We start from the raw sequence: 14,362 nt of genomic DNA, 5'->3' as shown, positions 1-14,362 counted from the left end.
TTTCTTTTAGTTTTTTATCATTCCAAAACAATTACAAACATAACATGTACTGTTAAATTTGGTTCGCACAAGTTGTAGTAACTTGGTCAAGTACTGAAATATTAAAAATTACGTAATTAAATTTAATGCTCAAGACGAGTATACATGATTCTAGTAGCTAAGGCAAGTACTAACTAAATTTGGTTAATTGAAACCGTACAGAATCTTTGATTTAATATATTTGCGTATTACGTATGTACGTCCAAATTTGCTTGAATAGAATTGTTTGATGATTCCTTACAGATTCCTAAAACTTTTGCAATAAAACCAAGATAATCTATATCTATCATGGAACCTAAAAAATTATAACGGCCAGCAACAGAAATTGCCTTTAAAAGATCGAAGCGTAATGGTATTGGCCAATTGGTACTGAAGGTTTTAGTGTGTACGAAAATAATAAAAATTATTACGGTTGACGTTATATTTTGATGTAGTTATTTATTGTACTCATTGGGTACTCATAGCTCATTACTATTCAACTCCGATTGGGAAATAATAGGTTTTTTCTTAAATATTAATTCTGACATTGCAAACTTAGTTTGTTTGCTAAAGGTGCTTCGTATCGGTAACGTACAGAGAGGATGGTGCGAAAACCACCTCAGTAGGTAGATAGGCCCATTGTGCGCATCTGTTTAAAGAGGAGAGAAACTCACTCTCAGGTTATCATCCAGCCTAACGACTTAACGAGAATGAAGACGTCGCCGAGAGACATCTCATAATCTCTCCAAAGGAAAGAGGAGATATACCCAGAATTCTGTTGCGTATTGACGAGAGAGCACGATAATTGGTGAGACTAGGCGTAGTTTATTTCCACTAAGACAATTTGCGAATCCATTTCAATTTGGAAGGAATTCGAACTTCTAGGTAGCTGAAAAGTTCTCCTCATGGGTATCATCTCACCGCTTTTTCAAAAAACATAAGAGAATGTATTTTGATTTCCTCTTTATTATTCAATAGACAGTTTGCCGTATGTTAACATAGGTTTTATGAAAGCTGTGTCGATCCATATAACTACCCTGTGAAAGAAGCTTCAGGTCCTACCAATCGTGCGCCTATATTGATCATATGAGTTGTATGCTTTCTGTGTCACACCAAGGCCTTCCGAAGAAAATTAGATATTTTTCTTCTCTTTTTTTGTACAGTTTTCTTTTTATAGTAAATAGTTCTAGTAATAGTAGCGTATAGTTCTAATTATAGGGACGCTTTGAGTACCCCCACTAGATGCGACAATACCTGTTCCAGGCGCCACTGAAGTAGTGCTGAATAGATTCCGTCATGTCCCGGAGATTAAAAAAATATATAAAGAGTGCCCGCGTTAATTTATCCTTGTACATTATCTGATCGCAAAGGAGCCAATCCGCATTAAAAGAGGGTAAGTAAGGTACCTGAATTCGGTTCTCCGTAATGTATGAAGTGGAACAAGGGAAGAGTAGCAAATAGTACTGCCGCGGCGGTGAGTAGTAAATGTCCCATCTGCCTTGCGTAGATTTTTTATTTACCTATATGGATCTTTATTAAGTACTATTTAAAAACTCTGGAACTTGATAGTTCTGAACTTTCCCTATTTCTCAGGCATATAAATGTCTTGGAAGTTGGTTATAGAAGGCAAAACATAATAGGAACTTTTTACAAATAAGAACAATAAATTTGTTTAAAAATTATCCTTACTACTTATTAGACTACAGTGGTAGCGTGCGACAGCGTTAACGGCTGGGATCTGTCACCGAAGGCATTTAACTGGATCTACCCATCCCCAACCCAACATAAAACCTCTTCTCATAGCTATCGGTTAGTTGCATGCAAAAAGCAATATTTCGAGTGAAACTAGACAGAAATCGGCGCATGCAGTTTAAATGATTTATGCGAACGGCCTCAACTAGGGCTCTTGAGACTTGTTAAAGCTTGGCATACAATAAGATATTATGAGAATTGTTATTGATTACTTATCTTTGGCAAACTGTAGGATGGTCAGTACTCATTCAAAAATTACAGGCAGAAAGAGAATGTCTTCTTTTTCTTATAAGAAGATACTATACAGGGTGTCCGGAAAAAGGAGGCCAATCCACCGGTCACATATAGAGTGGACCAAAATATTGCGACTTTCGTTATGCCATTTTTTAATTGGGCGCTCGGTATTCAATATACAGGGCGTCAAAATGAGAAATATAAAATCGTTTTTTTGAAGTAAGTCGAGTGTTTCATAAGATATTAAATTAAAATTTGTTGTGAGGGGGTTTTTTGGAACGAGAAATTGAAATCCGTTCACGGATTCGCTATACCTTGCAGAGGGCGCCACATGTGGTAGGTTGCATGTGTTAAAAATACCAAAACTTTTTTGTACCCCTGTATAATAAAGTTCTAGTAAAAAATTCTAATTATCCAATCTTTTCTTGTAAAAAAAGTATTCTTGGTAAATGTCGGCCTGAGAATCCGTTTATGTGATATCTTACTTTTAAAATCTTAATACATTTTAAAAGTTAACAAAATAAACGTAAATTATTTTTCTAAATTAATACTAAATTACCTATTATAATAAAATCTAACAATAATGATCCTAAATTATTTTTTCTACGTGACCTCCATTCATTTGTATATACATATTAGCCCTCTTTATTAAAGAAAATCTAAGGCTTTGTATAATATATTTGGTTTCAACCTGAAATGCAAGTTGCAATGATTTCCCTTAAACTCTTCCCTTAATGATTTCCCTAAATCTTCCTTTCCCTTAAATGATCCTCGTTTAAAATCGAAACCATATACACAAAGTCTTTCATACATCCCCAGACTGAAAAATCCAATAGTGTAAGGTCGGGAAAACGGGGTGGCCACGGAACAGGAGCATCTCGACCCCGATAAATCCAGCGATTAGGAAATACTTGATGTAAATAGTTCCTAACATTTATAGCAAAATGAGCCAGAGCACCGTCGAGTTAAAATCAAAGATTTTGTCTTAAATTTAGAGGTAAATCATCAAGCAAATCGGGCAGTATTTCTTGTAGAAACAACAGAAATGAATCATCAGTCAAATTACCTGGTAAAATGACAGGTCCTAAAAGAAAGTTATCCACAACAACTGCCCACACTTTACTTGATGATGTGTCTCAACTATGGCCCTGGGATTCTCTTCAGCCCATATGTGTTCGATATGGATATTTGTCATGCCGTTTCTCGTGAACGTGGCTTCGTCAGTAAACGATTCTGTTTACTGCTGATTCTGTTTGCTGCCCTTATAAAATCCACATTTCTATTATTCGTTTCACATAACCATCCAAAAAGCAAGTCTTGCCTCTGAATCGTCGGGTAAAAGACCTTGTACTTTTTGAAGATGAAATGGGTAAAGTTGTTGACTCTGTAAAATATTGTGTCTCGGTTTTCCCAATATTTCTCACCCGTTCAGCCAAAACCCTAGTACTAATGTTTGGTGATTTTTCGACAATTCCTAAAATATATTCGTCTTGCCCTGGTTGAACCGCACGAGGTCGGCCGCAATTACCCTTCCTTCTTTCGCTGAAACTTCTCCCTTAGGCGGTTAATGAAATTTTAAAGAATATTTTCTTTTGGGATGAAATCTGTTTAGGAATGTCTGGGCATAGCGTCTAGCGGCTAAACTAACATTGGAGTCACATTTTCCTAGTTGAGAATTGACTGGTATTTACTATTTACAATAATATTTAAAACTTACCAAACATTATAACAATATCCGCCAATTCGAAAAAGTATACGTTTCTTGGTTTATGGGCCATTATGGTTTTATAAGTTGTAAGAAATCACACCAAATACAAATATCCAATTAAAAAAGTAGATTTATTTAAGGAGTAATTAAGAAGCTTGTTAAGAGCGTCAGAAGCGTTTAAATTTATTACTTTGACAGTACATAAAAAGTTGGTGGTGCAAAGTCAGCCAATTTCTTTAGAAAGAAGTATCTAGATTTTAAAATTAAGATATCTCATAAACGGACTCTCAGGCCGGCATTTACTAAGAATACTTTTTTTTATAAGGAAAGATTGGATAATTTGAATTTTTTACTTAAACTTTATTATACAGTAGTACAAAAAAGTTTTGGTATTTTTAACACATGCAACATACCGCAGGTGGCGCCCTCTACAATGTATAGCGAATCCGTGAACGGATTTCAATTCTTGGTTCTAAAAAAACCCCTCACACCAAATTTTAGTTTAATATCTTATGAAACACTCGACTTACTTCAAAAAAACGATTTTACATTTCTCATTTTGATGCCCTGTATATTGAATACCGAGCGCCCAATTAAAAAATGGCATAACGAAAGTCGCATTATTTTGGTCCACCCTATATGTGGCCGGCGGATTGGCCTCCTTTTTCCGGATACCCTGTATAATGCGATAGTTGACAATAATTATCTTGTAACCATTATTGCAAAAACAGACTAGTATAGAGGAAAAAAAAAGTAAAAAAAAACTAAAGCCTTTAATGGTTAATCAAGAGGCCATCTGGTAAACACCTATGCTGATTATCTTTCACCAAATATGGCTCAAACTCTTATAAGCCCAATATGGCTCAACGAAATCTTTCATAAAATCTGATGAACACATCGCCCAGTTCTGCCTAGGTCTCTCTAACTGCCTCGCCGCCATTCCATACACGTTGTTCGAGTTATACTCGTATGTTGTTCAACACAGCATATACTAAGAGAGTTACACTTAAGTATAAGTAATTTTTGACTACTAAAAGAGATTAAGACTACTAGCAAAAAGTCAGGTTTCAAATATATAATATAACTAATCTAAAGATACTAGATTATGTATCTAATTATAAATAAACCAATAATAATACTCTCATAATTTTTACCTAAAACAAGAAAAACAATATCAGGGAGACTTTATATTTTAAAGGTTCTTCTACTAATCCGGAAATTTTGATCTCTACTAACTGGTAATAATAATTAAATAAATTAAAAATAAATATTAAAAGACTTTGCTAGCTATCTTCTTAGACATAGAAGAGACATTTGACAAAATTACCTATAAGTGATGAAAATCTATGGAAATATCTTAGAACGTTGAAAGGCTAGAATTAGTAAACAACAACTTTGTTTAAGTTCAACATGTGCACATGGGCAAGGGAGGTGTTTTATTTACAAACATATTCATCGATTCTCTGTTATCAAGTTTACATGCATTTTTAAAAAAAAAAAAATTTCAGCTATATATCAAAACATATATTAATGCTAATTTAACTTATTGATGTTAGATTTTCGATTCAAAATAAAAAGTAGAAATAGATATATGTTATTCTAAGCGCAAAAATAACAACTTCAAAGAAAAATAAAATTATAAACTTTTTTTTCTCAAAAGGCAATATGTTGAGTCATTTCAGTGTTTTTGTGAACTGCTACGACAGTAAAAACGGCAATTTAGGTCGATCTTTTCACAAGTAACTACCGATATTGTCATAATATCATATCAAGGGACAACCGTCATCATAAACCTAGAATAATAATCATTTATTAAGAAAATGCTTTTTATCAGATAAGTACCTTTACTCTAATGAAGTACGTTAAAAAACGCATAAAGAGTTCATAAACGGTAATATATTTTTTATAATTTAAAGCATGATCTATTAATAATAAATATTTATCATGTCAATATTTTTTGACGACGTCACTGGTAAAGATTACTTATGTCAATGGAATCAATAATGCGATCGAGTGGCGTTGCGATGTTGTTGCCTTTTTCTCTATTATAGGTACGTTATCTACATTTATTTTGAATGTTGACTTCTTTATAGAGTATCTTATCATATTTTATGAAAAAAAAAAGTTCATATTCTCACCTTCTTGACCCGCATAGGTGCGCAGAATGAACGTTATACTTGTAGGGATAGTAGGTGTAAAAAGACATAATCAACTAGGAATAATTAGGGAATCAAGTAGATCAGATGTATGGTTTAATATAAGATTGCAAATGAAGACCACAGGGGAAAAACGTGTTAAGTCAAGAAATTTGTGAAATCGAACTAATCAGAAAAAATTATAGGTTAAAAGGTATATTATCTATATACACGGCCATACAGGGGAATAACGTGACCAGTCACCAATTTTAACAAGAACAAATATTGGTGTACTAGGAAAGAACGTGTTGAGTCCACGCGGTACAATGAAAAAACGTGTTAAGTCACTTTTGTCGTTATCTTTCGCGTATATAAATTAGTCGTTTGGCAGTCGTTGTTTATATCTTCGGCAAGTAAGGTTAACGATACCCGAGTAAAAAATGTTTTGTTTGTTATTGCTGTTCACTTCTAAAAACAATACAATGGACAATAATAATTTGAGTGATTGTGAAGATCATGAGACAAAGCCAGTAAGCACAAAAAAGAGAAAATGTACGGGTCGGGTATAGTTCAGTTCAGAGATCTATTAGAATCTTTGATGTACCGCAAATAGTCCGTGTGCCGGTGTTGCTTGTATTGTCACATGACATGCATCTTTAAACCGCAAAATTTTATGTGGAAAGAGTCATAAAGTATTATTCTAAGCGATATTTAATCATTTCATTAAATAAATAAATGTTTTAAGCATTTTTTTAAGAATTTATACATTTGATTCGTAAAATGTGACTGCATGTGCCCACGTACTATTTTGTTAAACGCCTGACCTTAGTCACAGCCACTCAAGCGTGAAAAGTTGCACAGGTCCGGCCTTAAAATTTATTTGTATTTAAAACTTTATTATTCGGGATTTTTGGGTTTAGTTTTATTAAGTTAGAAATTCAGGATAGTTGATAGCAAGATAATATTTAATTTAAATATAAGATTTAAGTACGTTAAATGAGTTTAACCAAAAAGTTTCATTTCATAAGTTTAGTTTTTAGCGCCATCAGTCCCTTATAACAAGTCAAGTCTCTTTGCTTTGCAATATGTCAAGTTGGAATAATGTATTGACTACTGTTAACCCACTGCATAGCTTTCATCAAATAGTATTAAACAATTTTAACACTGCTTTTCCTGTTGTCAATATTAAGAAACAAAATAGAAAACCTTGATATACTAAGGGTTTACGAGTATCTGGGAAAAATATGCGCTTCCTTTTTTACATTAGGAAATACGCTATGAACAATGCAACATTTTTAAATTATTATAACAGATACCGCAAGATTTACAGAAACCCAACCAGAATGGCTAAGTGGACCTACTTTCAAAGGAGGATAAATAATTCCTCCAACAGAGCAAAAGAGTCTTGGAAGATTTTAAATGAGCTTAGGGGTGAAAATAATGTCTTGGTTATTCCAAGTACCTTAGATTCCAATGTCCTCAATTCCTTCTACTGTGATATTGCTAGTAACCTTGCAGCCAATCTCTCACAAAAAATAGATCTCAGGAGCTATCTCAGCAATGTGGTAGTAGCCGAATCTTTCTTTTTTGCCCCCACAAGTGTAGAAGAGCTTAAACAGTTAATGGTTAATATTAAGAATAAGAGTTCATCAGGTTGGGATGGGCTTTCTCTTAAAATATTTTCTGTTTTACCTTTTGTTGCTTTGCAAGTCTTGGCCGAGTCAATTAACTTTTCATTTATGTCTGGAGTTTTCCCAGAGTGCTTAAAAAGAGCAATGATTGTTCCTCTTTACAAGGGTGGCGATCGCGACTGTCCTTCTAACTTTAGACCTATAGCGTTATTGCCTACTTTAGCCAAGATAGTGGAACGGCTCGTTAAGGTGAGGATGGTTTCATTTTCAAATAGATTTGGCCTATTGAGTCTTCAGCAGTTTGGCTTTCGTGAGTCTGTGAGCACAAATGATGCTATCTTTAGCTTTCTAGAGCACCTGTACAACCGACTGAATGTTGGTGAAGTTGCAGCAGCGGTATTCTGTGACTTGTCCAAGGCATTTGACTGCATGAGTCACAGAGTGCTACTGATGAAACTGGAGCTCTATGGTTTCAGGGGAACTGCCCTTGAGTGGTTTCGTTCCTACTTATCAAATCGTGTCCAGGCTGTCAAATTTAATGGTGGTATGTCTAAGGAACTTAATATAAATGTGGGTGTTCCGCAAGGATCAGTACTTGGTCTTTTAATTTTTCTCATTTATGTGAACGATTTGCCACAACTGCAGGTAACTGGTGTGCCGATGATACCACCATCCTCTGGCACGACTCTGATGTTTCTCAAATGGAGGCCAATATACGTGCAGATTTGTTAAAAATAAAAGACTGGTGTGATGCAAATTTTTTGACATTTAATGTTTCCAAAACAAATATCCTTAAATGGAATACAAATGATATATGTTTAAATAATGAAGCCATCAACATGCCACCGTTCATTAAGTTTTTGGGTCTTTCCATAGACAAGTTCCTTAAATTTGAAGACCATATTGTGAATGTATGTAGAAAAGTCTCATCAGGCTGCTACGCCCTAAGGGTTATTGCCACCAGTCTTAATTTCTCCATCGCCAGATCTGCATACTTCGCGATTATCGAGTCGCACCTTCGATATGGAATTTGCTTTTGGGGTTCATGTTCAAATTCACTTTTTAGTTCAGTGTTTGTACTCCAGAAAGGGGCCTTTAGATATCTATGTGGGGCCAAGCCTCGTGATTCATGTCGCCCGCTTTTTGTAAGTCATAATATTTTAACCCTGTGTTGTATTTTTATTTTGGAAACAGTTTGCTTAGTTTTTAGAAAATATAAACAGGAACTCCACTTAGGAAGCCACTATAATACGCGACAAAACTATTTGTTGAGGCTACCCATTCCTCATTTTGAACTTGTCCGTAGCTCTATCATATATGGAGGTAGAAAGCTGTTTAATAAACTTCCACTAGAAATAAGACGACTAAAGACTGAAAAAAGCCTACGTACAAGGAAGAAAATATTTCTTGCTAGTAAAGCGTACTAAACTATGAAGCACCTAAACTATGATGAATTTTTAATGATTAGCATTTAAGTATTTTTCAAAGTTTTACTATATAATTTTATTTTATTTTAAATTAGTTTCTCGTTTTTATTCCTTTAATGTACAGTCTATTGGCTTTGTCTACAACTTCTATGTTTATATTGACAATAAAGCATTTTTGAGTTTAATGAGAGAGTAGGTGACAAATTACTTAGGCCCATTTATTCTGTGGATTAAGGCATTAAATAGTTACTTTTTGACACAAAAGTGTAAAATGTTTTGGTTTGTCTTTAAATTTTATATATTTCCTTTTTTTGGGAATTGAGATTTATTTTTACATGGTGGTGATTATTAATGTGATTGTGGCTGCCATATTCAATGTCCTTTATTATAGTTTTTTTTAATTAATACATATTATGATATATTCATCTCTATATTTAGTACCAACTTCTTTTGATAAAAAGTAATTATGTAGTCAGAAAATTGGAAGTATATTTTTTTAAATAAACTTTTACATTAAAAATCATCTGGCTATCTATACTTTATGCCTTTAAAAGACACAAGTTTTACTTATAAAAAAAAACACACTTTACATCCTGAACGTATTTATTAATTTGTTTGCCTCGTATTTAGTTATTATGCATATTAGGAGAGATTAGATAAAAATTAATAAAAATAAATGCTTATACTAAAAACTAAAAATCTTATACAAAACACTACATTTTAAGTATACTGGATCCTAAAACTACAGTGAGGATACTAAATACTTTTATAAATTTAACCACTCTTTTGAATCTGGCCCAAAAAATTAATACAAATTTTGTAAATTCTGTTTTTTTGCCATTGTTCTTTAGCAGTTTCTTCCATTAAGGAAGGAAACAATTTCTCTGTTGCCGCCATGGATTCCAACTTCATCTCGTACATCAGCATATGGATTATAAAGCATTACATTATATATACTTTATTGTGTTGCTGAAGGACAAACAGGGGCAGTAAGCTGAAAAAAAACAAAACTTTAAACTTGTTTAATTAATAAAAATAGGATTTTCTTACTATGGCAAAAAAGGGACTTTTTTCCAGAGAATGGAGGAAGAAGCAGTCTTCATTGTGTTGCTGAAGGACAACAGGGGTAGTAAGCTGTAAAAAACAAAATTTTAAACTTGTTTTATTAATAAAAATATGGTTTTTTTACTATGGCAAAAAAGAGACTTTTTTCCCAGAGAATGGAAATCATACATCAATCATAAATGTTTCTGCTAAATAATGTATGGATCTTTCTTCCTCCCAAATTTTTTTAATTTTCCTCAAATATTCTATACACCACCTGACAATTCCATTATAGCAGCTCTTTTGTTAACCATCTTAAGCTTAAATCCAAGTTTTATCAGGTATCTCCGCAAGGTTGAGACTGAGAAATGTTTGTCCCTTGCCGATAAGGTGTCTATATGGTCAGAACCTCATTGTTTTTGTATTTAGAAAACACACCTTTCCTTAGCAATTTGGCAATATCCATGTCAAGTCCCTTTGATTGTCCTGCATCTTTCCTTTTTATTCTGTCTTTAATCCTTTTTTTTACAGGCATATTGTACTATAGGGAACCCCTGTTAAAAACGCTATTTTTTGCAAAGCACTACAATCATTTGTGAACTGAGTATCATTCCTTAGATTGTTATAGATATTTAGATAAATTTGTTCTTTTAAAACTGCTTGATTTCCTCTGTAGCTTCTACTTCCCTTGCTTCTTTTTGCTTCCTCAATACTAGAAAATGAACTATCAGAACTATGTAAGTCTAAATCACTGCCCAGATCACTCTTATTGTTTTTATCACAAATGTAATTGTCTTTCTTGTACAGCCACGGTCTCCATAAGCCCGCACAAACACTTTCCTCTTCATTTGCCAAATTTTCCTGCCTATTTTTCTAGGGTCGAAACATTTTAAGGTCTTTAGGTATAATACCAAAACAAATCCACAAACACAAATAAAAAAACACTGTTCCTCACAGTAAAAACTGCAAAAAATTTACAGGAATACAGGCCAAATTCTAAATTCTTTACTTTCATAACGTGTAAAAAGCATAACCGGCAAAACACATCAAATAATAACCTCACATGGCCCCCCTCTCAACTATTAAAGCTGATAGACCCATCCAACAACTATTTTAAAGGCGATAGACCCATCCGTAAAGATCTCTTTAAAAACACGACGAAAATAATACAAAAACGGTCCAAAAATTTATTTGGGTACGGCCCCGTAATTCTTAAATTCAGTGGGATAGAGAGAGATACACAATCACTTGCACAGCCTAAAGTAGGAATTGTCAAAACGCAGGTGTTTTATCTTTGTTTATTAGACTGGCTAAAAAGAGGTGACAAGTCTGTGAGTGCTGGAAGTGTTTAAAATATTTTGTAAGATGCTTGGATTTTAGTCCGCGGTCAATTTTTTGATATTATTTTCTTGTGATATTATTTTCTTTCTAAAAATTGACATTTTCGAAAGAAAAATAAAAAATAGTATAAAACATGGGGTTTTACGTATATTTAAAATGATTTCATAGATAGACAATATAAAATTTTGCCATTTAAACATATAATCATGCAACAATAAATATGACATAGGCGCACGGACTAGTTAGTGCGGCATCTGCGACACATCAAAGATTCTAATAGATCTCTGAACTGGACTTTAAGAGATGCTACCAAGTTAATGAGGCTTCAGTTACATGTAACTGGTGATGCCTGTCAATGCCGACGATACAGATGTTTTGAAAAGATAACTGCAGATGAAAGAATGGACATTGTACGAAAGTTTAATCTAATAAAAAGTTGGAATGATCAAACAGCCTATTTAACAGGTCTAATTTCTCTTTGTCCAGTGGCTCAGCGCCGACCTCGATTACCGGAAGATGAGAGTGTCCTGAGAACTTCAACGTTTTATTACAATGTGCGTATAGTTCGTGATAATGTAGCAGTTGAAGAGCGAGTTTGCAAGAATGCGTTTGTTTCTCTACATGGTTTAACAAGAGGTAGAATAGAAACCATACAAAAGAGTCTCCAGATGAAGAACACATTAACAGTTTCAAGGCTAGAGCAAGCCACTAGTCTTAATAAAACTAAGATAATTTATTTATCTGCCGAGTTAAATGTGAAAAAAATGTATGATATGTTTAAAGAAAAATTTCCTCAAGTTAATGCTAGTTATGAAACTTACCGCTCCATATTTTGCAGCAAGTTTAATATATCCTTTGGATATCCCCGTAGTGATACTTGTAGCTTCTGCGACCAATTAAAAGTACAGATTGATGCATGCCAAGAGGAAAAGGGCATTAAGGATTTGATGTTTCAACAAAAACTACATCTAGCGAAAGCCGAGGTATGCTACGCACGTAAAAAGCAGGCCAGGTTGAGGAGTAGAACAAAGGCAGACACTGAAGCAAAATGCATGGATTTCGGAAGAAATTTGCCCATGCCAAATTTATCCACGAATGATGTATACTACGGCCGGCAGTTATCATTATTTTCATTTATTGTACACAAACTCTCAAATTCTGAAGTATTCTTTTATGCTTATCGTGAAAGAGTAGGAAAAAAGGGCGCGAACGAAGTCTGCTCATTTTTATTTGATTATATTACCTTGAAGTTACCTGCTGAAGTTAGAAACTCACAGATATTCTGTGATTCGTGCTCCGGACAGAATAAGAACTTTCCCGTGTTCAAATTTTTACATTACTTAATCCATCATCGTTCCAAGCTTGAGTCCATTGAAGTCACATTTCCCATTCGAGGTCACTCCTACATAGAATGTGATAAGGATATGGGGATCTTAAACGGAAAGTTTCGGGCGGAAGTACCGGATGACTGGTGTAAAAACATAGAAACCGCTTGTTTAAAGCCCGCACCATTTCTTGTTGAAAAAGTTGATGAAAAAATGTTCTTTTGCCACACGTCCAATCCGGCAATTAAAAATTACCAAGGAACATCCTCGCTTAGTTTTTCATCGAGATACTTACAATGGTCTTTGGAACTCGTCAGTAATTGTACCTCCAAGAAAAAAGAGAATCACTGGTCCGCCGCTGCCCGACGGTCAGTTTTACCACCCACCAGTCGCAACTTTTGGTTAGTAGGCTCGTTTTGACTTTTGCAACAATTTAATTATTAGTGATTTTTTTTATACAGATGATATACCTATCCCTTTGGAAAAATACAAGGACCTGCATAAGTTAAAAAAAATTTGCACCCCAGAGAGTCAGCTTTTTTATTCTAATTTAAAACACAAGTAGAGGTAACTCCTTGGCTTGGTGAGTTATGGTTGATTGTCACGAAATTACATGCCTAATTAATACTTTGTTTTTTACAGCTTTTTTCAGTTCATCCCATAAGAACCGAACCCAGGAGAGAAGTTTTATTTTCTTCTATTATAACAACCATTCTTTTATAAATACCTACATATAAATAAAATAATACATTATACTTTATGTTTGGTAAATAAATAACAGATTATAAATAATTATTTAAGCAAAATTTAAATATAAATTAATCAATCGCCACTGACTTAGCAGTTCGTTTCTTTCATTATATAAGTATATACAATAAAAGAACGTGCTAAGTCAGTGACATAACACCTTTTTCCCCGGTATTTGGAGTTCTTTGAAACTTCGACACATTGTGGTGAAGTACCAGTTTAATATTATTTTACAAAATGTCATTGAGGACATAGAGCAAGGCCATAGCTTCAATACGATGGCAAATAAATAACCATTTTGCAAGCTGTGTAATTATCGTAGCGTTTCTAACTTTAAAATTGGTTTCCTGTCAAAAAATAGAAAAATGACTTGGCACGTTTTTCCCCTGTTGTCTTCAAATAGCATAGTAGCCATAATAAAAAAAAACAAAAATATAAAATAATACAATTTCTTGTAATAATAAACTTATTCGTTTTAATTTAGAAACCCATTAAATTGGTAAAGAAAATAATGATAGTTCTACCTTTAATACCGTGAAAATAATGGTAATTCTTATGATGGTAATTCAAGTACCATCGTAGGAGCGGGAACGCACCAAACATGGTTCTAGATAAAGCTGCAAAAGTGCTATAAATCGAATACAGGATAAGCTTGATGCAGGCTTCTGTGGAGAGTTGCTTACTCGAAACTAGTACTGAAGTCTCTAAAGGACCTAAGTGAACTAATAAGGGAAACCTGTAGAGTGCAGCCTAGCGAAGGGCCTGATCCCGCAGCTAATCAGGACGAAAATTTTATTATCAGACTGGTATCTGCAAAATTCCTTATAGATCTCAAACGCACAATCGGTTTAGCAAAATGTGTCGTATTCAAGAGCAGGACTCTTTGGAGATGGACGAAATAATCGGCATTAGCCAGGCTTGAGCCACATCCTCATTTAGTCAACATTGTCGATCGACTCGGTCTATGGGAACCGTTGACTAGTAATATTTTCGACAGTCA

At 34.0% G+C, this 14,362-nt stretch overlaps 1 protein-coding gene across 1 annotated transcript; it reads left to right on the top strand.

The window, feature by feature from the left end:
• The first annotated feature begins 6,317 nt into the window (after positions 1 to 6,317).
• Positions 6,318 to 13,350, top strand: LOC126741889 (uncharacterized). The gene is made up of 3 exons (XM_050448355.1): positions 6,318 to 6,415; positions 11,592 to 13,016; positions 13,077 to 13,350. Coding segments are annotated over exons 2-3 (1,410 nt in total). The 5' UTR covers positions 6,318 to 6,415; positions 11,592 to 11,607; the 3' UTR covers positions 13,078 to 13,350.
• Positions 13,351 to 14,362: the final 1,012 nt, after the last annotated feature.

Source organism: Anthonomus grandis, chromosome 11 (genome assembly GCF_022605725.1).
Source record: "Anthonomus grandis grandis chromosome 11, icAntGran1.3, whole genome shotgun sequence".
Lineage (NCBI taxonomy): Eukaryota > Metazoa > Arthropoda > Insecta > Coleoptera > Curculionidae > Anthonomus > Anthonomus grandis.
The sequence above is the reverse complement of the archived record's forward strand: the minus strand, read 5'-3'. Positions and strand labels throughout refer to the sequence as shown.